The 24,585-nt window shown below is 46.3% G+C and overlaps 1 protein-coding gene across 1 annotated transcript in view; it reads left to right on the top strand.

Annotated features, from left to right (window-relative positions):
* Positions 1–24,585, top strand: part of wfdc2 (WAP four-disulfide core domain 2) — a 269,502-nt gene that overhangs the window by 114,563 nt on the left and 130,354 nt on the right. The window contains exons 7-17 of the mRNA XM_068048456.1: positions 1,234–1,371; positions 2,105–2,242; positions 5,932–6,010; positions 6,100–6,238; positions 6,538–6,688; positions 6,800–6,927; positions 7,097–7,243; positions 7,468–7,703; positions 8,233–8,395; positions 9,705–9,804; positions 23,284–23,416. Coding sequence (XP_067904557.1) covers positions 1,234–1,371; positions 2,105–2,242; positions 5,932–6,010; positions 6,100–6,238; positions 6,538–6,688; positions 6,800–6,927; positions 7,097–7,243; positions 7,468–7,703; positions 8,233–8,395; positions 9,705–9,804; positions 23,284–23,416 — 1,552 coding nt within the window. The remainder of the gene's footprint in view (positions 1–1,233; positions 1,372–2,104; positions 2,243–5,931; positions 6,011–6,099; positions 6,239–6,537; positions 6,689–6,799; positions 6,928–7,096; positions 7,244–7,467; positions 7,704–8,232; positions 8,396–9,704; positions 9,805–23,283; positions 23,417–24,585) is intronic.

Here is a 24,585-nt window from a genome sequence, read left to right as displayed (position 1 = left end):
CCGGAATTGAACCCAGGTCGCTGGATCTGTGAGGCTGCAGTGCTAACCACTGCGCCACTGTGCCACCTAATTTACGCAGAGAGTAACAGAGCTTGATATCGAGGTATACACAGAGTAAGAGTGATTGGTGTCGAGGTACACAGAGAGTAACAGGGATTGGTATTGAGGTACACAGAGAGTAACAGGGATTGGTATTGAGGTACACAGAGAGTAACAGAGATTGTTACCAAGGCACAAAGAGTAACAGGGATTTGTATCTAGGTATACAGAGAGTAATGGATTAGTATCTCAGTATACAAAGAGTTACAGGGTTTAGTATTGGGGCACAAAAAGTAAATGGATTGATATCAAGCTGCACAGAGAGTAACAGGGATTGGTGTTGAGGTACACAGAGAATAACAGGATTAATATCAATGTACATGGAGATTAACAGAGCTTGATATCAAGGTATACACAGAGTAACAGGGATTGGTGTTGAGGTACACAGAGAATAACAGGATTGATATCAATGTACATGGAGATTAACAGAGCTTGATATCAAGGTATACACAGAGTAACAGGGATTGGTGTTGAGGTACACAGAGAATAACAGGATTGATATCAATGTACATGGAGATTAACAGAGCTTGATATCAAGGTATACACAGAGTAACAGGGATTGGTGTTGAGGTACACAGAGAATAACAGGATTGATATCACTGTCCATGGAGAGTAACAGAGCTTGATATCAAGGTATACACAGAGTAACAGGGATTGGTGTTGAGGTACACAGAGAAGCAGTGAGTGATAGTGAGGTACATAGAGAGTAACAGGGGTTGTTATTGAGGTACACAGAGAGTAACAGGATACAGTATTGAGGTACACATAGAAGAATAGGAATTGATATTGAGGTACAGTAGGGGAAATGGGATTGGTACCAAGATACATAGAGAGTAACAGGGGTTGTTATTGAGGGACACAGAGAGTAACAGGGGTTGTTATTGATGTACACAGAGAGTAACAGGATACAGTATTGAGGTACACATAGAATAATAGGAATTGATATCGAGGTACAGTAGGGGAAATGGGATCGGTACCAAGCTACATAGAGAGTAACAGGGATTGGTATTGAGGGGCACGGAGTAACAGGGATTGGCCGGGGACACGAGGGGCATCAGAGCAGGAAATGTGATGGTCAGTTTTATATTTCACAATTTGATCCAGCTCTAACTGTGATGTGTTTGGTTTCCTCAGATAAGCCGGGGAAGTGTCCTCAGAAACCTCGTCGAGTTGGACTGTGTGGAGAATATTGTACAGACGACAGTGACTGCAAAGGGAATAAGAAATGCTGCAGTAATGGGTGTGGCCATACATGTATCTCTGTTCAGAAAGGTACAACATAAAATCATACAGTGAGAGTAACAGTGACTGCAAATGAGATACAGCGTGAGTAAGAGTAACGAGCAGAGAGTGCAGTGAAAAAAACAGTGACTGGCATTGAGGTACACAGAGAGTAACAGGGATTGGTATTCAGGGTCACAGAGAGTAACAGAGATTGTTACCAAGGCACAAAGAGTAACAGGGATTTGTATCTAGGTATACAGAGAGTAATGGATTAGTATCTCAGTATACAAAGAGTTACAGGGTTTAGTATTGGGGCACAAAAAGTAAAAGGGATTGATATCAAGCTGCACAGAGAGTAACAAGGATTGGTGTCAAGGTACACAGAGAATAACAGGATTGATATCAATGTACATGGAGAGTAACAGAGCTTGATATCAAGGTATACACAGAGTAACAGGGATTGGTGTTGAGGTACACAGAGAAGCAGTGAGTGATAGCGAGGTACACAGAGAGTAACAGGGGTTGTTATTGAGGGACACAGAGAGCAACAGGATACAGTATTGAGGTACACATAGAATAATAGGAATTGATATTGAGGTACAGTAGGGGAAATGGGATTGTTACCAAGATACATAGAGAGTAACTGGGGTTGTTATTGAGGGACACGGAGTAACAGGGATTGGCCGGGGACACGAGGGGCATCAGAGCATGAAATGTGATGGTCAGTTTTATATTTCACAATTTGATCTAGCTCTAACTGTGATGTGTTTGGTTTCCTCAGATAAGCCGGGGAAGTGTCCTCAGAAACCTCGTCGAGTTGGACTGTGTGGAGAATATTGTACAGACGACAGTGACTGCAAAGGGAATAAGAAATGCTGCAGTAATGGGTGTGGCCATACATGTATCTCTGTTCAGAAAGGTACAACATAAAATCATACAGTGAGAGTAACAGTGACTGCAAATGAGATACAGCGTGAGTAAGAGTAACGAGCAGAGAGTGCAGTGAAAAAAACAGTGACTGGCATTGAGGTACACAGAGAGTAACAGGGATTGGTATTGAGGGTCACAGAGAGTAACTGGGATTAGTCTCAAGGTGCACAGAGAGTATTAGGGGTTAGTATTGATGTACACAAAGGCAAACAGGGTTTGCTATGGAAGAACACAGAGGAACAGGGATAGTTATCAAGGTGCAAAGAGTTACAGGGATTGACATCAATGTGTGCAGAGAGTAGCAGGGGTTGTATCGAGGTGCACAGAGAATGACAGGGATACATATTGAGGTATAAAGCCTGCAAGAGCATTCGGATACAGATACACAGAGAGTAACTGGGATTGATACCGAGATACATGGGGAGTAACAGCGATTTGTATCGAGGTGCACAGAGAATAACAAGGATTGATAGCAAAGTTACACAGAGAGTAACAGGGATTGGTACCGAGATACATAGGGAGTAACAGCGATTCATATTGAGGAACACCGAGAGCAACAGGGATTAGAATTGGGGTACAAATAGTAAAGGGGATTGATATCAAGGTGCACGGAAATAACAAGGATTAGTGACAAGATAAACAGGGAATAACAGGGCTTGATATCAATGTACACAGAGTAACAGAGCTTGATATCGAGGTACACACAGTGTCACAGGGATTGGTATCGAGATACAGAGAGAGTAACAGAGATTGGTACTGAAGTACAGAGAGTAACAGGGATTGATATCCTGGTACTGAGGGAGTAACAGGGATTGATATTGAAGTACACAAAGAGCAACTTAGATTGGTATCTGGTTATACAGAGGGAAACAGGGATTGGTGTCTGGATACACAGAGAGCAACAGGGATTTGTATCGATGTACACAGAGTATTAGTGATTCTGATGAACGTACACAGAGAGTTATGGCTTAGTATTGATGTACACAGAGTATCAGGCATTGGTATTGAGGGTCACAGACTGTAAGAAGGATTAGAATTGATGTTCAAGTAGAAAACAGAGATCAGTATCAAGATACACCAAGAGAAACAGGGATTGGTGTATGAGGTACACAGAAAGGAAGAGGGATAGTTATCAAGAGTAACAGGCATTGGCATTAACATACACAGAGAGTAACAGGGGTTGTATTGAGGTACACAGATAATGAAAGATATTGGTGTCAAGGTACAGAGAGTGTTTCTGGGAGTTGTATTGAGGTACACAGAGAGTACAGGAGACTGGTATTGAGTTGTGCAAAGAGTAACATGGTTTGATATCAGGGTACACCGAGAGGAACATTGATTGGTGCTGAGGAATTAGTATCGAGATACACAGAGAGTATAAAGGATTGTCATCAATGTGCACAGAGCGTGACAGAGATTGGTATTGAGGTACGCAGAGAATTACAGGAGATGTTACCAGGGTACACAGGGAGTACCAGTGATTGGTGTTGAGTTGAGATACGGGCCTGAATTTTACGAGTGTGCCGCTGATCCCAGCTTTGAATCTGGCAGTCTGCCTGCACGGATCACCCGTCGCTAAGCCCCTGCTATATTTAGCAAGGCAGGTCATTATCATTATGGTGACATGACGTTCCCCCTCCCCTCCCATATTACGTGGTGGGAGGCAGACATCCGGCGCGGTGATGGACTTTAGCTCAGTTGAGGAGCAGCTGCTGGGGCCCTATTTAAAGTGCCCCAGCACCTGCTTCCTGATAGCTTCCAAATAAATACTTACCTGGTAATCTGTCAGCAAAGCATAAAGTGCTGGAGAAACTCAGCAGGTCTGGCTGTGGAGAGAGAAGCAGAGTTAACTTTCAGGTCTGTGACCTGTGATCACAGTATTAACAGCATCGAGAGGGCAATGGGTTTATCGGTCACAGACCTGTAAGTTAACTCTGCTTCTCTCTCCACAGATGGTGCCAGACCTGCTGAGTTCTTCCAGCATTTTCTACTTTGCTGCCACATACTTACTCTGCTTTGTCCCAGTGTCCTGTGAAGTTGTGATCCTCTTTTTCCACTCAAGTGTAACATTCCTTCTTGTAGCCATGCTGCACCTGGGTGAATAATCTTAATTTTGCACATACAATTCAGTCTCTCATTCTGGTATCATAAAAGGCAAATAGACTCTCAGAAATAAAAGCATCATCATTTAAGAATATCTACATACCATGGGCTTTTAATTACCTGAATGTGAAAAGCTGCAGACTAATATGCATTTGGAATCTGTATTCATTTTGTTGCTAACTATTATGTGAAAAGACAGGTGACTGGCATTAAAAGTATTTCTTAAAGAACCATGAAAATATGTTTATATTCCAGCTGCATTGCAAACCTGAGATATTACATCAATAATTCTGATCAACTGCTACAGAAGCAAAGTGTACGTGAACATGCGTCATTCTGTCATAGATGAAAAACCAGTACAACAGCACAGATCTCACTAGTCCTGCATTAGTTTGCAAAAATAATCTTGCAGCCAGAAGTTAGAGCAGTGTTACGACCAGGTGAAAAAGGTGTCTAGGGTTCCCTCTCAGCCTTCACCTGGTCTTATTTTATTTATTTTTATTTAGAGATACAGCACTGAAACAGGCCCTTCGAGTCTGTGCCAACCAACAACCACCCATTTATACTAATCCTACAGTAATCCCATATTCCCTATCACCACCCTACACCAGGGGCAATTTACAACAGCCAATTTACCTATCACCTGCAAGTCTTTGGCATGTGGGAGAAAACCGGAGCACCCGGAGAAAACCCACGCAGACACAGGGAGAATTTGCAAACTCCACACAGACAGTATCGAGAATTGAACCCGGGTCCCTGGAGCTGTGAGGCTGCGGTGCCACACACTGCTTTCCAATTATAAGGCAAATAAACCAGCACAAACAGGCTTTCTTAGGTTTCAAGAAGAAAAGTTGAAATTTATGACACTTGAACTTAAACTCTAATTGGGTTAACGCCTATGGATACACGACATGCCCCATGCTCGCATGCATACGCAATACACACATGCAAATAGAGACAGAAAAGAGCAGAAGAAAAATAAAGTGAAAAAGTTTGAGGCAATATCTGAAGAGTTGTTGTTACGTTTCTTCGAGCTCTCTGTAGTCCTTGACTGTAGGTAGATCTTGCTTTTCGTTGAGGCCCAGTATTCTTCTTCAACCTTGTTCACTGTAAGAGACTTTTCTCTCTTGGGGTTCTTGTGTCTTCAGTGGATTCAGAGGCTTGTAAGAAAAAGATGGGAGCAGACAGACAGGAGAGGCTGTGGCGAGCCAGCCAGGAGAGATCTTGTCTGTCCAGGGGCATTCTGCTTTCTACCCACACTGTTTGTACAAATTCAAAAAACTCAGGTTGCCCAGCAGGTTAGTCATGTGACTAGCTGGTTTGACCATGTCCGTTTGCGTATTCGGCTATCTTAGTCGTCAACCTGGAATGCGAGCTCCCCCACCTTCAATGTCTGGTGATCAAAAGTCCATTGTGGGTTGAATGTGTCAGGGAATGGCTGCTTTGTCCCGCCAAGCATGTCTGTTCATATACAGCCAAGATCTGGCAATTTTTTTAAAGCAAGTCCTTTCTTCACTTCAACAACAGTTTGAAATTTAATGTCCATGTGGTGAAATTAATATGCCTGCTTGGCAGGTGGGGCCTGCATGACAGCAGTTACAACTGTGGAATCACCTTTAAACGACCAGAGAAAAAAACCAAAGATGGCAGTGCGGTACTTCAGGGTGGCCCCATGGTTCAATGATGCCTCCCTGGTCACTCTCCTCCAGGCTGTGCGGCAAGGCGGGAGGTCCTTTCTCGCAGCGATGGTAAGAAGAGGCCCTCCTACCTGACCAAGGCAGCCTGGCTGGAGGTGGCAGAGGAGGTCTGTAGCCGTGGGTTCATCCAGCGTGACTGGATCCAATGTTGGAACAGGATGAACGATCTTCTTCGCACCGCAAAAGTAAGTGGCACTTTGTAACCTGGCCCCACTGAACCTGGGTGTCCACACACAGAGTGGCACATGTGTGCCACATCCATGCCAAAGACAGGGAGGTTGGGCAGGGATGAATGACGTGACATGAATGGATGAAAGTATGACAGAACTCACCCTTGTCTGCAGCTCAGAGCATGGCACTTACATGAGTGGCTCACACAGTAGTGCAGACCGAGCCTTCCCCACCTTTAGGCTCAGCACCCCTTTGTGACATGTGTTGGGTTGTTGCTTTGCCATCCTTACTCTCTGCCTCCTTGCTCATCCAGGCAAAGAGGACCCACAATGCTCGTGAGGAGAGCTGGACTGGTGGAGGAGTGCTAGATATACAGACGCTGACACAGGCTGAGGAGGAGATCCCCGAACTGGCTGCGACACATGTGGACCGTGCATTCGGTGACGTTGAGCTTGGACTCCTGGGTGCACATGCATCCATTTGATATATACAATGATCACTGTGAAAATTGTAAAATTTTCATTACATGCTCACTATAAAGACTGACGGTGTGCTCTTCTCATTGTATCGTACAGGTCAATGCTCTGAGTCGACAATAGCGGCCCAGGACACCTCCTACACCTCAGAGGAAGAAACATCCTCCGAGGAAGCAGCTTCCCATGGCACTGCCTCACCTTCCACCAGCGCAGATACAGTCACCTCGGTGGAAATTCGGTTGGCCTGAGAGTCTGGCTCACAAGCTGGTGAGAGCACTGCCTGAGCAGCTGACTGAGGCTGAGAAAGTTGAGGCCCCTGACAGTCGGAGGGCTGTGGATGACCAGGCCCATGTTGAGCCCCAGGCTGATGATGACCCTCTGTTGTGGACAGCACAGGGCATGCTGGAGCTGCAGCAGCAGTTGTGGCAATACCTGGTGGAGATAGCACAGACCATACACAGCCTTGGGCGGACGATGGGGGAGTCCATCCAGGCCATGACAGCTGCCCTGTCGCAGGCAATTGAGCACATGGTGTCCGACATGGTGAGCCAGATTCATTAATCCATACTGACCTGCAATTCCTCACCAAGGCCATCAGATCCACACATCAGTGGCAAGGTGAGAGAGGGATCAGGGGCATGGAGACTGTCCCTGGTCCTGGTCCTTCCCGGGAGAGCAGAGAGGTTTAAAGGAGCCTCGAGCTGGAGGAGGCGAACCTGCGTGCCATTTCTGGGGTCCCTCCTCAAGGTGCATCCATTCTGGCCAAGGGCCCCTCTGCCCCTCTGAGTCAAGCTCCAGCAGCCACAACATCTGAGGAGAGCTCTGCACTGATGCAGGATTCCGCCAGCCAGCTCGGGCCCTCCAGGCCTCGTGCGCACAGAGGACGATCATCGAAGTCATCCACAGCCAAAGGGCAATCTGATCAGCAGCCTTCCTCCAATCAGGCTGCCAGCGCAGAGGTTGCACCGAGAAGGAGCATCCGCAAGCATTTCCAGAAAACATCGTGACACAAATGGGTCTGCACGGGTGACACAAACTGTAAAACTCAAACTCGAAATCATCTTCACTAACATATGTATTGCTTTTACTGTGTGAATAAAGTGTGCCAGCATGTACCGATCGTGTCTCCTCCCATTACAACATTGGCCTTTCAGAACTTCCAATGTATGGAATAATATCATTGCCATGCCAGTATCACTCATGTGCATCTCCGCAATGGACAATGGCTCCGTCTGTTGCTGCCAGTAATGGTGGTGCAAAGATGTTGCAAATGCGGACTGCTGCACAGCAGGTGAATGAGGGTGCTGTGTGACTTGCAGAGCCCCTGGTGGTTTCTATGGCATGGTGAATCTTTGATCAATGAGGCATTGCCGTGCATCTCTTGCTCACTGCTCGACCTGCATGCCGTGCCTGGATGCTCTCTGTCCTCCCTTGCGCCTTCCCTGTTGTAAGTCGTCTGCATCCTCATTATCCAAGGATGAGTCCTGCTCACATCTCTCCTTATCCTGCAAGGCCTCCCCCCTATTGTGCAGAGCACAGCAAACAGCAACTACACGAGCTACCCATTCCAGTTCGTACTGCAGGGCACCACCTGATCTATTCAGGCAGCAGAAGTGCATTTTCAGCTTGCTGATCACCTGCTCAATGGTGGCTCTTGTAGCTCCGTGGCTGGCATTGTACCTCTCCTCGGCATCAGTGATGGAGTTTCTCACTGGTGTCAGAAGCCATGTCTTCAAAGGGTAGCCCTTGTCTCCAAGAAGCCACCCCTCCATCTAAGCCAGTTCAGTGAACAGCACGGCAGCTAGGACTGGCGCAGGATGAAGGTGTCATGGCAGCTGCCTGGAAAGCAGGCACAGATTTGCATGAAGCGTTTCTGGTGATCATATACCAGCTTTACCTAGATGGAGTGGAATCCCTTCCAGTTTACGTATGCAGCTGATAGCCCTGTGGGAGCCTTGATGGCCACATGGATCAGTCTATGACACCTTGCACCTGTGGGAATCCTGCGATGGTGCTGAAACCGACGGTCCTCTAGGCCTAACTCACAGGGTCTGTCCTGAAGCGGACACAGTCACCGGCCCTCCAGTACAGGGCAGTGGTGACCTCCCTGATGCAACAGTGCACTGTTGACTGTGTGACCCCACAAAGGTCTCTGGCGGGCCTCTGGAATGATGCAGAGGTGTAAAAGTTAACAGCCACTGTCATTTTGAGGGCCACAGGCATAGGATGTCCCCCAAAGCCCCTGGGCTGCAGGTCATGGTTGAGCAGGTCACAGAGATGTGTCACCGCCTCTCTCGACATCCGTAGTCGCCTCTGACACTGGCACTCAGACATCTTCAGGAAGTCATGTGGGACCTGTGGATGCGCGGCGATCTGCAGTGGGGCTGCTGTTGCTCACGACCGGGGGCCTGTATGTGCCCTGCACCTGCCTGTTGGTTTTGCCTGTGGTGCAGATAGAGGCCTCCAGTCGTGAGCAGCAGCTCACAAGAAGCAGATCAGACAATATAGGATGAACCATCCCCATCTTCATGTGACAAATAAAGCTGTGTCCTTCACTTCTTTGAAGGTACCTAACAGGGCAGGCATTGTTGTTGACGGGTACATCAGGTGCTTTCATGCATCAACTATGTGGCGGGGCATGGCATTGCCTGTCTTAGCTCTCACTAAGATTGAGACAGCATGACCACATTCCGATTGTAACAGTTGCATCGATTAGCCCACCAGCCAGATAACCTTTACCCCACTTCCATTTCTGGCACCCTCCCCACACACAGGATGACTGGAGTACCATTGCTCCTTCACTCACACAAACAAACAATGGTGCAGAGTGGCCACCGTTTACGGAGGGACGGTACACAGTACCTCCCTTCATGCCTGCAGAGTGGAGACCCCGATAATGCCATTCCCCCTCCCCCCTCCCGTCCAGTATGCAGAGTGGAGACCCCAGTTTACAGAGACTTACCTGCACTGTCTCCGATTGCTCCCTCTTCTGCTGTCCCACCAGCTTCTCTCATTCTTGAAGGGGACAGCATGTGACAGCTGCCCGTTCAGTGAAAAATGCGGAACTGAGGAGCGACAAGCAGTGGGATGCATAATCAGGCAAGGTAAGCAGCACTCAATATATTTAAATTGGAGTGTTGCCATCGAGCAGAGGGAGGCCAAACCGAGGCCCTGCCGCCGCCAGTAAAATGGGGCGGGACATACCCGGCGTTGGGGGTCATGGTGGGCCTCTCCTGGAAGAATATTCCGGGCATCCTCACCATGATCCCCAACATTGGAGGGCTAGTAAAATTCAGCCCACAGTGTCAGGAACAGTGACTGGCAGTGAGATACAGAGAGAATACCACAGTCAGCCTGTGGGATACAATGAGAATAACAATGACTGGCACTGAGTTACACGGAGTATAATGTGGAATGCCAAAGACCTCCTCCTAAGTGTCAATGGATGGCTTTGCTTTACCTATAGAGTATTGAAGATTGACAGTGACGCACACAGTGAGTAAAATGGGTTGATATCAGGATATAGATCGGTTGGAGACTTGGGCAGAGAAATGGCAGATGGAGTTTAATCCGGACAAATGTGAGATAATGCATTTTTGAAGGTCTAATGCAGGTGGGAAGTATACAGTAAATGGCAGAACCCTTAGGAGTATTAACAGGCAGAGAGATCTGGGCGTACAGGTCCACAGCTCACTGAAAGTGGCAACGCAGGTGGATAAGGTAGTCAAGAAGGCATATGGCATGCTTGCCTTCATCGGTTGGGGCATAGAGTATAAAAATTGGCAAGTCATGCTGCAGCTGTACAGAAACTTGGTTAGGCCCCACTTGGAATATTGCGTACAATTCTGGTCGCCACACTACCAGAAGGATGTGGAGGCTTTGGAGATGGTACAGAAGAGGTTTACCAGGATGTTGCCTGGTCCGGAGGGTATTAGCTATGAGGAGTGGTTGGATAAACTCGGATTGTTTTCACTGGAACGACGGAGATGGAGGGGCGACATGATAGAGGTTTACAAAGTTATGAGTGGCATGGACATAGTGGATAGTCAGAAGCTTTTTCCCAGGGTGGAAGAGTCAGTTACTAGGGGACATAGGTTTAAGGTGCGAGGGTCAAAGTTTAGAGGGGATGTGCAAGGTAAGTTTTTTACACAGAGGGTGGTGAGTGCCTGGAACTTGCTGCCAGGGGAGGTGGTAGAAGCAGGTACGACAGCGACGTTTAAGAGACATCTTGACAAATACATGAATAGGATGGGAATAGAGGGATACGGTCCCCGGAAGTGCAGAAGGTTTTAGTTTAGACAGGCATCATGATCGGTGCAGGCTTGGAGGGCCGAATGGCCTGTTCCTGTGCTGTACTGTTCTTTATTCTTTTTTTTAAAGAGAGAATAACAGGGAGTGGTATTGAGGTACGAAGGAGTAAGAGTGGTTAGAATTGAAGAACACAGAGATATCGGCGATTGCTATGAAGGTTCACAGATAGTAATAGGGTTTAATACCAAAGTACACAGAGAGTAACAGTAATTGGTATCAAGATGCACAGAGAGTAAGAGGGTTTAGTATTGAGGTACACAGTGAGTAACAGGGATTGATATTCAGGTACAGAGAGAGTAACGGGGATTGATATCAAGGTACACAGTGAGTAACAGAGATTGATATTGAGGTACAGAGAGAGTAACAGGGATTGGTATTGAGGTACAGAGAGAGTAACAGGGATTGATATGAAGGTACACAGTGAGTAACAGATATTGATATTGAGGTACAGAGAGAGTAACAGGGATTGGTATTGAGGTACACAGAGAGTACAGAGATTGATATTGAGGTACAGAGAGAGTAACAGGGATTGGTATTGAGGTACACAGAGAGTACAGAGATTGATATTGAGGTACAGAGAGAGTAACAGGGATTGGTATTGAGGTACACAGAGAGTACAGAGATTGATATTGAGGTACAGAGAGAGTACAGAGATTGATATTGAGGTACAGAGAGTAAGAGGGTTTAGTATTGAGGTACACAGAGAGTACAGAGATTGATATTGAGGTACAGAGAGAGTAACAGGGATTGGTATTGAGGTACACAGAGAGTACAGAGATTGATATTGAGGTACAGAGAGAGTAACAGGGATTGGTATTGAGGTACACAGAGAGTACAGAGATTGATATTGAGGTACAGCGAGAGTAACAGGGATTGATATCAAGGTACACAGAGAGTACAGAGATTGATATTGAGGTACAGAGAGAGTAACAGGGATTGGTATTGAGGTACACAGAGAGTACAGAGATTGATAATGAGGTACAGAGAGAGTAACAGGGATTGGTATTGAGGTACACAGAGAGTACAGAGATTGATATTGAGGTACAGAGAGAGTAAGAGGGTTTAGTATTGAGGTACACAGAGAGTACAGAGATTGATATTGAGGTACAGAGAGAGTAACAGAGATTGATATTGAGATACAGAGAGAGTACAGAGATTGATATTGAGGTACAGAGAGTAAGAGGGTTTAGTATTGAGGTACACAGAGAGTACAGAGATTGATATTGAGGTACAGAGAGAGTAACAGGGATTGGTATTGAGGTACACAGAGAGTACAGAGATTGATATTGAGGTACAGAGAGAGTAACAGAGATTGATATTGAGGTACAGAGAGAGTACAGAGATTGATATTGAGGTACAGAGAGTAAGAGGGTTTAGTATTGAGGTACACAGAGAGTACAGAGATTGATATTGAGGTACAGAGAGAGTAACAGGGATTGGTATTGAGGTACACAGAGAGTACAGCGATTGATATTGAGGTACAGAGACAGTAACAGGGATTGGTATTGAGGTACACAGAGAGTACAGAGATTGATATTGAGGTACAGAGGGAGTTACAGGGATTGGTATTGAGGTACACAGAGAGTACAGAGATTGATATTGAGGTACAGAGAGAGTAACAGGGATTGGTATTGAGGTACACAGAGAGTACAGAGATTGATATTGAGGTACAGAGGGAGTAACAGGGATTGGTATTGAGGTACACAGAGAGTACAGAGATTGATATTGAGGTACAGAGGGAGTAACAGGGATTGGTATTGAGGTACACAGAGAGTACAGAGATTGATATTGAGGTACAGAGAGAGTAACAGGGATTGGTATTGAGGTACACAGAGAGTACAGAGATTGATATTGAGGTACAGAGACAGTAACAGGGATTGGTATTGAGGTACACAGAGAGTACAGAGATTGATATTGAGGTACAGAGGGAGTAACAGGGATTGGTATTGAGGTACACAGAGAGTACAGAGATTGATATTGAGGTACAGAGAGAGTAACAGGGATTGGTATTGAGGTACACAGAGAGTACAGAGATTTCTGTCAATGCATATAAAGAATAACAGGAGCTAGTATTGAAGCAGTGAGTAACAAGTGGTGGTAATGAGGTACAGACAGTAGCAGAAGCTAGTATCGATGTACATGGTGTAACTGGAGCTAGTATTGAGATTCAAACAGAGCAACAGTAATTCATATAATTAAAGCAAAATACTGCAGATGCTTTCCACAGCATCTGTGGAAAGAGAAGCAGAGTTAACGTTTCGGGTCAGCGACCCTTCATCGGAACTGACAAATATTAGAAAAGTTACAGGTTATAAGCAAGTGAGGTGGGGGTGGGGCAAGAGATAACAAAGGAGGTCGAGATTGGACAAGGCCACATAGCTGACCAAAAGGTCACGGATCAAAGTTAAACAATATGTTAATGGTGTGTTGGAAGACAAAGCATTAGTACAGATTAGGTGTAAATACACTGAATATTGAACAGCAGCAAGTGCAAACCTGAAAAAAAACAGTGGGTAAGCAAACTGAACAAACTAAGAAGAAATGAAATAAATGCAAAAAAAAAATTGTAAAAAATGTAAAAAAGAATGTAAAAAAAAAGGAACAAAAAATAACGAAAAATAAAAGTAAAATAGGGGGCTGTCATGCTCTGAAATTATTGAACTCAATGTTCAGTCGGCAGGCTGTAGTGTGCCTAATCGGTAAATGAGATGCTGTTCCTCGAGCTTGCGTTGATGTTCACTGGAACACTGCAGCAATCCCAGGACAGAGATGTGAGCATGAGAGCAGGGGGGAGTGTTGAAATGGCAAGCAACCGGAAGCTCAGGGTCCTGCTTGCGGACTGAGCGGAGATGTTCCGCGAAGCGGTCACCCAGTCTGTGCTTGGTCTCCCCAATGTAGAGGAGACCACACTGTGAGCAGCGAATACAGTATACTACATTGAAAGAAGTACAAGTAAATCGCTGCTTCACCTGAAAGGAGTGTTTGGGGCCTGGGATAGTGAGGAGAGAGGAGGTAAATGGGCTGGTATTACACCTCCTGCGATTGCAGGGGAAGGTGACATGGGATGGGGACGAGGTGGTGGGGGTAATGGAGGAGTGGACCAGGGTGTCACGGAGGGAATGATCCCTTCGGAATGCTGACAGGGGAAGGGAGGGGAAGATGCGACTGGTAGTGGCATCACGCTGGAGGTGGCGGAAATGGCGGAGGATGATCCTTTGGATATGGAGGCTGGTGGGGTGAAAAGTGAGGAAAAGGGGAACCCTGTCACGGTTCTGGGAGGGAGGGGAAGGGGTGAGGGTAGAGGTGCGGGGAATGGGTCGGACACGGTTGAGGGCCCTGTCAACCACAGTGGGGGGAAATCCTCGGTTGAGGAAAAAGGAGGTCATATCAGAAGCACCGTCATGGAAGGTAGCATCATCAGAGCAGATGCATCGGAGACGGAGAAACTGGGAGAATGGAATGGAGCCCTTACAGGAGGTAGGGTGTGAAGAAGTGTAGTCGAGGTAGCTGTGGGAGTCGGTGGGCTTATAATGGATATTAGTAGACAACCTATCCCCAGAGATGGAGACAGAGAAATCGAGGAAGGGAAGGGAAGTGTCAGAGATGGACCATGTAAAGGTGAGAGAAGGGTGGAAATTGGAAGCAAAGTTGATAAAGTTTTCCAGTTCAGGGCGGGAGCAAGAAACGGCACCGATACAGTCATCGATGTACCGGAAAAAGAGTTGGGGGAGGGGGCCTGAGTAGGACTGGAACAAAGAATACTCGACATATCCCACAAAAAGACAGGCATAACTAGGACCCATAGTGACACCTTTTACTTGAAGGAAGTGAGTGGAGTTGAAGGAGAATTTGTTCAATGTCAGAACAAGTTCAGCCAGGCGGAGGAGGGTGGTGGTGGATGGGGACTGGTTGGGCCTCTGTTCCAGGAAGAAGCGGAGAGCCCTCAAACCATCCTGGTGGGGGATGGAGGTGTAGAGCGATTGGACGTCCATAGTGAAGAGGAGGCGGTTGGGACCAGGAAACTGGAAATTGTCAAAATGACGTAGGGCGTCAGAAGAGTCACGGATGTATGTGGGAAGAGACTGGACCAGCAGAGAAAAGATAGAGTCCAGATAGGAAGAAATAAGTTCAGTGGGGCAGGAGCCAGCTGACACAATGGGTCTGCCGGGACAGTCCCGTTTGTGGATTTTGGGAAGGGGGTCGAAGCAGGCTGTCCGGGGTTGTGGGACTATGAGGTTGGAAGCTGTAGCGGGAAGATCTCCAGAGGAGATGAGGTCAGTGACAGTCCTTTGGACGGTGGCTTGATGTTCGGTGGTGGGGTCATGGTCCAGAGGGAGGTAGGAAGAAGTGTCCGTGAGTTGGCGTAGAAGAGTAGAAGAACTAGGCAGGTAGTGCAAGAGTCCCCTGGGTCCATCTCCCTATTTAACAGAATTTCCAGTTTGGATACTGTTGGGGGAGATAGTTTCTCAGGGGAATGCATCAAGAGCCAAATCTGTGGCACCATGGGTGGCTCAGCTGCACAGGAGGGGAGGAATAGGAGTGGGAGAGCTATAGTGATAGGGGATTCTATCGTAAGGGGTACAGACAGGCGTTTCTGTGGCCACAAACATGACTCCAGGGTGGTATGTTACCTCCCTGGTGCTCGGGTCAAGGATGTCATGGAGCGGCTGCAGGACATTCGGAAGGTCATGGTATGCATTGGTACCAACGACATAGGTAGAAAGAGGGATGAAGTCCTGCAACAAGAATTTAGGGAGCTAGGTAGCAGATTAAAAAGCAGGACCTCAAAGGTTGTAATCTCTGAATTACTCCCGGTGCCACGTGCTAGTGAGTATAGGAATAGGAGGATAGAGCAGATGAATACATGGCTGAGGAGATGGTGCAGGAGGGAGGGCTTTAGTTTGCTGGATCACTGGGACTGTTTCTGGCAAAGGTGTGACCTGTACCGGAATGGGACCAACATCCTTGCTGGGAGATTTGCTAGTGCTGTTGGGGGGGTTTAAACTAATTTGGCAGGGGGATGGGATACAGAGTGGAGGTACATGAAGGGGTAATGCACAGTCAAATATAGAAGAGAAACAGAGTCAGTCTGGAAGGCAGAGCAAATATCGACCTGTTAAGGAACAAGTGAAAAATGCAGGGCTGGATTGCATCTATTTTAATGCAAGGAGTCTTACTAGTAAGGCAGATGAATTGAGGGCGTTGATTAGCACATGGGAATATGATATTATAGCTATCACAGAGACATGGTTGAGGGAGGGGCAGGACTGACAGCTCAATATTCCAGGGTATAGAATCTTCAGGCATGACAGGGGATATCTTGGAAGGTTCCTCAAATGAGGCCATATGGGTAGAACTTAAAAACAAAAAGGGGGCAATCACTTGGCTGGGAGTTACTGCAGGCCTCCAAACAGTCAGGGAGAGATAGAGGAGCAGATATGTAGGCCAATCTCTGAGAGGGCAGCACAGTGGTGCAGTGGTTAGCACTGCAGCCTCACAACTCCAGGGACCTGGGTTCGATTCTGGGTACTGCCTGTGCGGAGTTTGCAAGTTCTCCCTGTGACTGCGTGGGTTTTCGCCGGGTGCTCCTGTTTCCTCCCACAGCCAAAGACTTGCGGGTTGATAGGTAAATTGGCCATTGTAAATTGCCCCTAGTGTAGGTAGGTGGTAGGGAATATGGGATTACTGCAGCGTTAGTATAAATGGGTGGTTGTTGGTCGGCACAGACTCGGTGGGTCAAAGGGCCTGTTTCAGTGCTGTATCTCTAAATGAATAGGTGTAAAAATGATAGGGTAATCATAGGAGGGGATTTCAACTTCCCCAATATCAACTGGGATAGTCTTTGTACAAAAGGCTTAAAGGGGGCACAATTCGTAAAAATGCATACAGGAGAGCTTTTTAAGCCAGTACGTAGAAAGTCCTACAAGAGAAGGGGCAGTACTGGACCTAATCCTCGGGAATGAAGCCAGTCAAGTGGTAGAAGTGTCAGTGGGGGAACATTTCGGGGATAGTGACCGTAACTGTAAGATTGAAGGTAGTTATGAACAAGGACAAAGACGGACCGGAAATAAAAGTATTGAATTGGGGAAAGGCCGATTTCAATGTGATAAAACAGGATCTGGCCAAAGTGGACTGGGAGCAGCTACTTGTAGGAAAGTCTACGTCAGACCAGTGGGGGTCATTCAAAGAGGAAAGCGTGAGAGTTCAGAGCAAACATGTATCCGTTAAGGTGAAGAGTAGGGCCAACAAGTCCAGGGAACCCTGGATGTCAAGGGATATAGAGGATTGGATCAGGGAAAAAAAGGAGGCTTATGGCAGATTCAGAGCGCTGAAAACAATGGAGGACCGAGAGGAGTATAGAAAGTGTAGGGGAGTATTTAAAAAAGTAATTAGGAGAGCGAAGAGCGGATATGAAAAAACATTAGCGGGCAAGATAAGGGAAAATCCTAAGGCGTTTTATAAGTATATTAAGGGCAAGAAGATAAGCAGGGAAAGAGTGGGGCCCATTAGGGACCAAAGTGGTAATTTGTGTGTAGAGCTGGAGGATGTAGGTGAGGTTTTAAATGATTACTTTTCATCTGTGTTCACTATGGAGAAGGACAATGTAGGTGTAGCGATCAGGGAGGGGGATTGTGATATACTTGAACATATTAGCATTGAAAGGGAGGAAGTATGAGTTGTTCTGGCGGGCTTAAAAGTGGATAAATCCCCAGGCCCAGATGAGATGTATCCCAGGCTGTCCTGTGAGGCAAAGGAGGAGATTTTCAAATCCTCTCTGGCCACAGGAGAGGTACCAGAGAACTGGAGGACAGTGAATGTGGTACCATTATTCAAGAAGGGTAGCAGGGATAAACCAGGTAATTACAGGCCAGTGAATCTAACATCAGTGGTTGGGAAACCATTGGAAAAAATTCTGAGGGACAGGATTAATCTCCACTTGGAAATGTAGGGATTAATCAGGGATAGTCAGCATGGCTTTGTCAGGGGGAGATCGTGTCTAACTCGCTTGATTGAATTTTTCGAGGAGGTGACTAAATGTGTAGATGAGGGGAAAGCAGTTGATGTAGTCTACATGGATTTCAGTAAGGCTTTTGATAAAGTCCTGCATAGGAGATTGGTTAAGAAGGTAAGAGCCCATGGGATCCAGGGTAATTTGGCAAATTGGATCCAAAATTGTCTTAGTGGCAGGAGGCAGAGGGTAATGGTCAAGGGCTGTTTTTGCGATTGGAAGCCTGTGACCAGTGGTGTACCACAGGGATCGGTGCTGGGACCCTTGCTGTTTGTAGTGTACATTAATGATTTAGACGTGAATCTATGATCAGTAAGTTCACAGATGGCATGAAAATTGATGGTGTTGTAAATAGTGAGGAGGGGAAAGCCTTAGATTACAGGACGATATAGCTGGGCAGGTAAGATGGGCGGAGCAGTAGCAAATGGAATTTAATCCTGAGAAGTGTGAGGTGATGCACTTTGGGAGGTCTAACAAGGCAAGGGAATATACAATGGATGGTAGGACCCTCGGAAGTACGGAAGGTCAGAGGGACCTTGGTGTACATTTTCATAGAACACAGAAGGTAGCAGCACAGGTAGATAAGGTGGTTAGACATATTGGATACTTGCCTTTATTAGCCGAGGCATAGAATATAAGAGCAGGGAGATTATGATGGAGCTGAATAAAATGCTAGTTAGGCCACAGCTGGAATACTGTGTACAGTTCTGGGCACCACACTATAGGAAGGATGTGATTGCACTGGAGAGGGTGCAAAGGAGATTCACCAGGATGCTGCCTGGGCTGGAGCATTTCATCTATGCAGAGACTGAAAAGGTGAGGGTTGTTTTCCTTAGAGTAGAGAAGGCTGAGGGGGGGACCTGATTGAGGTATACAAAATTATGAGGGGCATTGATAGATTAGATAGGAAGAAACTTTTTCCCTTAGCAGAGGGGTCAATTTCCAGGGGGCATAGATTTAAGGTAAGGGGGAAGGAGGTTTAGAAGGGATTTGAGGAAGATGTTTTCACCCAGAGTGTGGTTGGAATCCGGAATGCACTTCCTGAAGAGGTGGTAGAGGCAGGAACCATCACAACATTTAAGAAGTATTTAGATGAGCACTTGAAATGCCATAGCATACAAGGCTACGGGCCAAGTGCTGGAAAATGGGATTAGAATAGGTAGGTGCTTGATGGCCAGCACAGACATGATGGGCCAAAGGGCTTGCTTTCCTCACTGGAGGGTCTGGGGTTACTCTCTCTGCAGATACAAAACCCTGATAACCTTCAGGAATCCTATTAAGTTTTCCTCCACTTGCAGCACTAAGCTTCCTGGGTCTCACTCTTACTGCAGTTAAAACCACAGCTTGTTCTGTTGTGCTTCCCATCAGGGTCCCTTCTCCTTCACTGAGTGGGTGTGCCCTGATTAACCCTACACATTTTCCCTTTTAGTTTCCAGCAGTCAGCTTTTAAATGGCCTGCTTTATTACAATGCAAGCACACAGGTCTCCAGGTCTCACTCTTGCTCACAGCACCTTCCTTTTTGGCTAGAGGAGGGCCTCCTGTGTCTCCTGCTTTCCTTTCTCTCCCAGGACTGCTTGAGTTCCCATCACTTACCCACCCTTTGTCCTTTTTGGATTTGTGGGGGTGATTAGGCAAGTTTCTCCCCTGGGAAACTGACTTATAAATTAAAGCAAATTCATCGGCCAGAATGGCTGCTTGCCGGGCTCTCTGAACCTGCTGCTCCTCTACATGGGTCTTTATGGAGAGTGGGAGAGAGTTTTTAAATTCCTCTAATAGAATTACTTCTCTGAGAGTCTCATAGCTGAGCTGTATTTTTAAAGCCCTCAGCCACTGGTCAAAAGCCAGCTGCTTAATTCTTTCAAACTCCAGATTAGTTTGATCAGCTTGCTTCTTGAGGGTTCTAAACTTTTGGCGATAGGCTTCGGGTACTAATTCAGATGCCCCGAGGATAGTAGTTTTGGTCAGTTCATAATTTGATGAACTCTCATCTGGCAACAGGGAATAAATCTCAAGGGCTTTTCCAGTTAGCTTGCTTTGCAATAAAAGAGGCCAGGTCTCAGCTGCCCATTTTAACTGCCTTGCCAGTTTCTCAAAAGACAGAAAAATTCTTCTACATCTTCCTCATTGAATTTTGGAATTAATTGAGCTAGTTTTAACAATTCCATACCCAGCCCTGAATTATGCTGCTCCATATTGGCCATGCTTTCACTGGGGTTACTCTGTTGCCCCCTAGTTAACTCAAGCTGCTTTAGCTCTCTTTCTTTGCATTCTTTCTGGAATATATTTTTTCTCTCTCTCTCTCCTCTCTCTCTCTTGTTCCTTCTCCTGTCTTTATTTCTCTCTCTCCTGTCTCTCTCTTTTTCTTCACATTCCTTCTGGAAGGCTCTCCCTTTCGGCCTCTGCTGTCTCTCCTGTTAATCCTGAAAAGTGTGAGGTGTTGCATTGTCGGAGGACTAACAAGGCAAGGGAATAGACAATGGATGGTAGGACCCTAGGAAGTACAGAGGGTCAGAGGGACTTTGGTGTACTTGTCCACAGATCACTGAAGGCAGCAGCACAGGTAGATAAGATGGTTAGGAAGGCATATGGGATACTTGCCTTTATTAGCCGAGGCATAGAATATAAGAGCAGGGAGGTTATGATGGAGCTGTATAAAATGCTAGTTAGGCCACAGCTGGAGTACTGTGTACAGTTCTGGTCACCACACAATAGGAAGGATGTGATTGCACTGGAGAGGGCGCAGAGGAGATTCACCAGGATGTTGCCTGGGTTGGAGTGTTTCAGCTATGAAAAGAGACTGAAAAGGCTAGGGTTGTTTTCCTTAGAGCAGAGAAGGCTGAGGGGGGACATGATTGAGGTATACAAAATTATGAGGGGCATTGATAGGATAGATAGGAAGAAACTTTTTTCCCTTAGTGGAGGGATCAATAACCAGGGGGCATAGATTTAAGGTAAGGGACAGGAGGGTTCGAGGGGATTTGAGGAAAAATGTTTTCACCAGAGGGTGGTTGGAATCTGGAACACACTGTCTGAAGGGGTGGTAGAAGCAGGAACCCTCACAACATTTAAGAAGTATTTAGATGCGCACTTGAAACGTCATAGCATATAAGGCTAAGGACCGAGTGCTGGAAAATGGGATTAGAATAGATAGGTGCTTGATGGTCAGCACAGACACAATGGGCCGAAGGGCCTGTTTATGTGCAGTATAACTCTATGACTCTATGACTCTGTCTTTTTCTTTCTCTTTCCCTGTCTTCTAATTCTAGTTTCCTTTGTTCCAGTTGTAACTTTGCTAACAATACCCTGTCTGGGTCTGCTTCTAACACAGCTTCTGCCTCTTCAGATTCAAGGGAAAAATGGTTGGCTACCAGCCTTAGGAGTTCAGACTTCCTAGCCTTGCCATGTACAGTGATCCCACACTGCTCAGCCATTTTCCTCAACTCCTCCATAGACAGTGCTTTTAACTTATCCCAAGTTACTTCACCCTGGCTTGGAGAGCTACTCGCTTCAGTTGCTGACATGTTAGTATTCAATCACACACAACCACAAGAAAACCTGTATTAATCTTGCTCTTTTTTTGATTAGGAACAATTTGGTTTCCCACTTCCAATTTCTCTCATTTGTCTGCGGGTCAATTCCGGACACTAGCATCTAAATTTCTGTTACGACCAGGTGAGAAAGAGGTCTCGGGTTCCCTTCCAGCCTTCACCTGGTCTTACTGTAACAGGGTTTAATTTTAAACACACCATGTTTTTAGCTCCCCTTTAGTGAATCCTTGTTCACCGTTTTCCAATTATAAGGCAAAGAAACCAGCACAACAGACTTTCTTAGGTTTAAACAACGCCTATGGATATCGAGGTACACAAAGAGTAACAAGGATTGGTATCAAGGTACACAGAGAGTAACAGGGATTGGTATCAAGGTACACAAAGAGTAAGAGGGATTGGTATTGAGGTATGCAAAGAGTAACAGGGATTGGTATCGAGGTACACAGAGAGTAATAGGGATTGGTATCGAGGTACACAAAGAGTAAGAGGGATTGGTATTGAGGTAGACAGAGAGTAAGAGGGATTGGTATTGAGGTACGCAAAGAGTAACAGGGATTGGTATCGAGGTACACAGAGAGTAAGAGGGATTGGTATTGAGGTACACAGAGAGTAACAGGGATTGGTATCGAGGTACACAGAGAGTAAGAGGGATTGGTATTGAGGTACGCAAAGAGTAACAGGGATTGGTATCGAGGTACACAGAGAGTAAGAGGGATTGGTATTGAGGTACACAGAGAGTAAGAGGGATTGGTATTGAGGTACGCAAAGAGTAACAGGGATTGGTATCGAGGTACACAGAGAGTAAGAGGGATTGGTATTGAGGTACACAGAGAGTAAGAGGGATTGGTATTGAGGTACGCAAAGAGTAACAGGGATTGGTATCGAGGTACACAGAGAGTAACAGGGATTGGCATCGAGGTACACAAAGAGTAAGAGGGATTGGTATCGAGGTACGCAAAGAGTAAGAGGGATTGGTATCGAGGTACACTAAGAGTAACAGGGATTGGTATCGAGGTACACAAAGAGTAACAGGGATTGGTATCGAGTTAGACAGAGAGTAACAGGGATCAGCCCTCAACATGAGGGGCATCAGAGCAGGAAGTGTGAGGGTCAGTTTTGTATTTCACAATTTGATCCAACCCTGGTACTGATCAGCGCTTTGATGTGATTTACAATGAGGGTAACCGTGACTGGCAATGACATATGGTGAGAGTGACAGCTACAGGCAGTGAGATACAGTAAGAGAAGTATATACTGACTGTGAGATACAGTGAGTTACAGTGACTCTCAACGAGAAATAGTGAGAGTAACAGTGATTGGAAGTGAGGTAAAGTGAGAGTAATTGTGACTGTCAGTGAAATACACACAGTTTAAACAAGCCTCGCAAATAGTTAAACAGAGAGTAATGTGTATTGACAGTGAGTTACACAGAGAGTGACAGGGACTGGTATTTAGGTACACTGGGCCCAAAGTTTGATGCCCCTGAAAGTGAGTATGGAGGTGGGATGTGTGACTAAGCCATGCCTGTTCACAGTGAGAAGACAGTGTGCAATCTTCATGTTTCCTGTTAATTATAACGATTATGGCGTGCAGCCCAGCACTGAATGTGCTGCTGAGAGGCTGCCCACCTCAGTAGAAGGCCCAAGATCACCTGAGGCTAGCACCACTTAAAGCTAGCCTGCACCTTTAAAGGTGAGTTACATTGTGGCTGCAGCTTGGGCTGAAACTGGTTACAGACGAGTTAAAGAGCAACAAGAACCAACAGAAATGACACAACAGTCCATAGAGCGTGCCCAAGGCTCTTGGATGCTGCACAGGAGGCCCTCCAGGCAGATCCTAAGAATGCAGTGAGCGCAGGTAGACATTTTGATTGATGGTGGCAGCCTAGCATCAAGGACCTGGATACAATGCTGGAAGAAGTTTAATATCCTCACAGGGGTGGTGAAGGTGGTGAATTCATCTTCAACATGCCAAGTCCCACTAACTGCATCACTAGCCTCACACACTGCTCCATTCACCACAGCTCCTTCACTCACAGTGTCATAGAGTCATTTACAGCACAGAAGGAGGGCGTTCAGCCCATCAAAGTCCTTGCCGGCTTTCCACGGAGCTATGCCATCAGTCCCACTCCCCGGCTCGATCCCCATGGTCCTGCAAGTCTATTTGTCAAGTGGCCATCCAACTTCCTCTTGAAGCCATTGATTGTCTCCATTTCCATCACCCTTGTGGGCAGCGAGTTCCAGGTCATTACCACCCGCTGCGTAAAAAAGTGATTCTCATATACCCTTGCATCTCTTGCCCAAAACTTTCAACCTGTGTCCCCTAGTTCTTGTACATTTGCTAACAGGAACAGTTTTCCTTGTTTAACTTATCGAAGCCTGTCATAATCTTGTACATTTCTACTAAATCTCCCCTCAATCTCCAACAACCCCAGCTTTTCCAACCTAACCTTGTAACTAAAATCCTCCATCCCTGGAACCATTCTGGTAAATCTCCTCTGCACTCTCTCAACGGCCCTCACATCCTTCCTAAAGTATGGTGACCAGAACTGGATGCAATACTCCAGTTGGGGCCTAACCAGAGCTTTATAAAGGTTCAGCATAACTTCCCTGCTTTTGTACTCAATGCCTCTATTTATGAAGCCCAAGATCCCATCTGCTTTACTAACCACTCTCTCAATATGTCCTGCCACCTTCAAAGATCGATGCACATGCACCCCCAGCTCCCTCTGTTCCTGCACACTCTTTAGAAAGGTCATACGAATTAGGAGCAGGAGTAGGACACTTGGCCCCTCGAGCCTGCTCCGCCATTCAATAAGAATGGTGCCATTAAGATATATTACCTTTTCCTATTCCTTCTGCCAAAATGCATCACCTCACACTTGTCAGTATTAAATTCCATCTGCCACCTCTCTGCCCATTCAGCTAGTCTATCTATATCCTGTTGCAGGCAGTTCATATCATCCTCACTGTTTGCCACACCTTCAAGTTTGGTGTCGTCAGAAAATTTTAAGATC

This window comes from Heterodontus francisci, chromosome 16, assembly GCF_036365525.1.
Source record: "Heterodontus francisci isolate sHetFra1 chromosome 16, sHetFra1.hap1, whole genome shotgun sequence".
NCBI lineage: Eukaryota > Metazoa > Chordata > Chondrichthyes > Heterodontiformes > Heterodontidae > Heterodontus > Heterodontus francisci.
The sequence above is the reverse complement of the archived record's forward strand: the minus strand, read 5'-3'. Positions and strand labels throughout refer to the sequence as shown.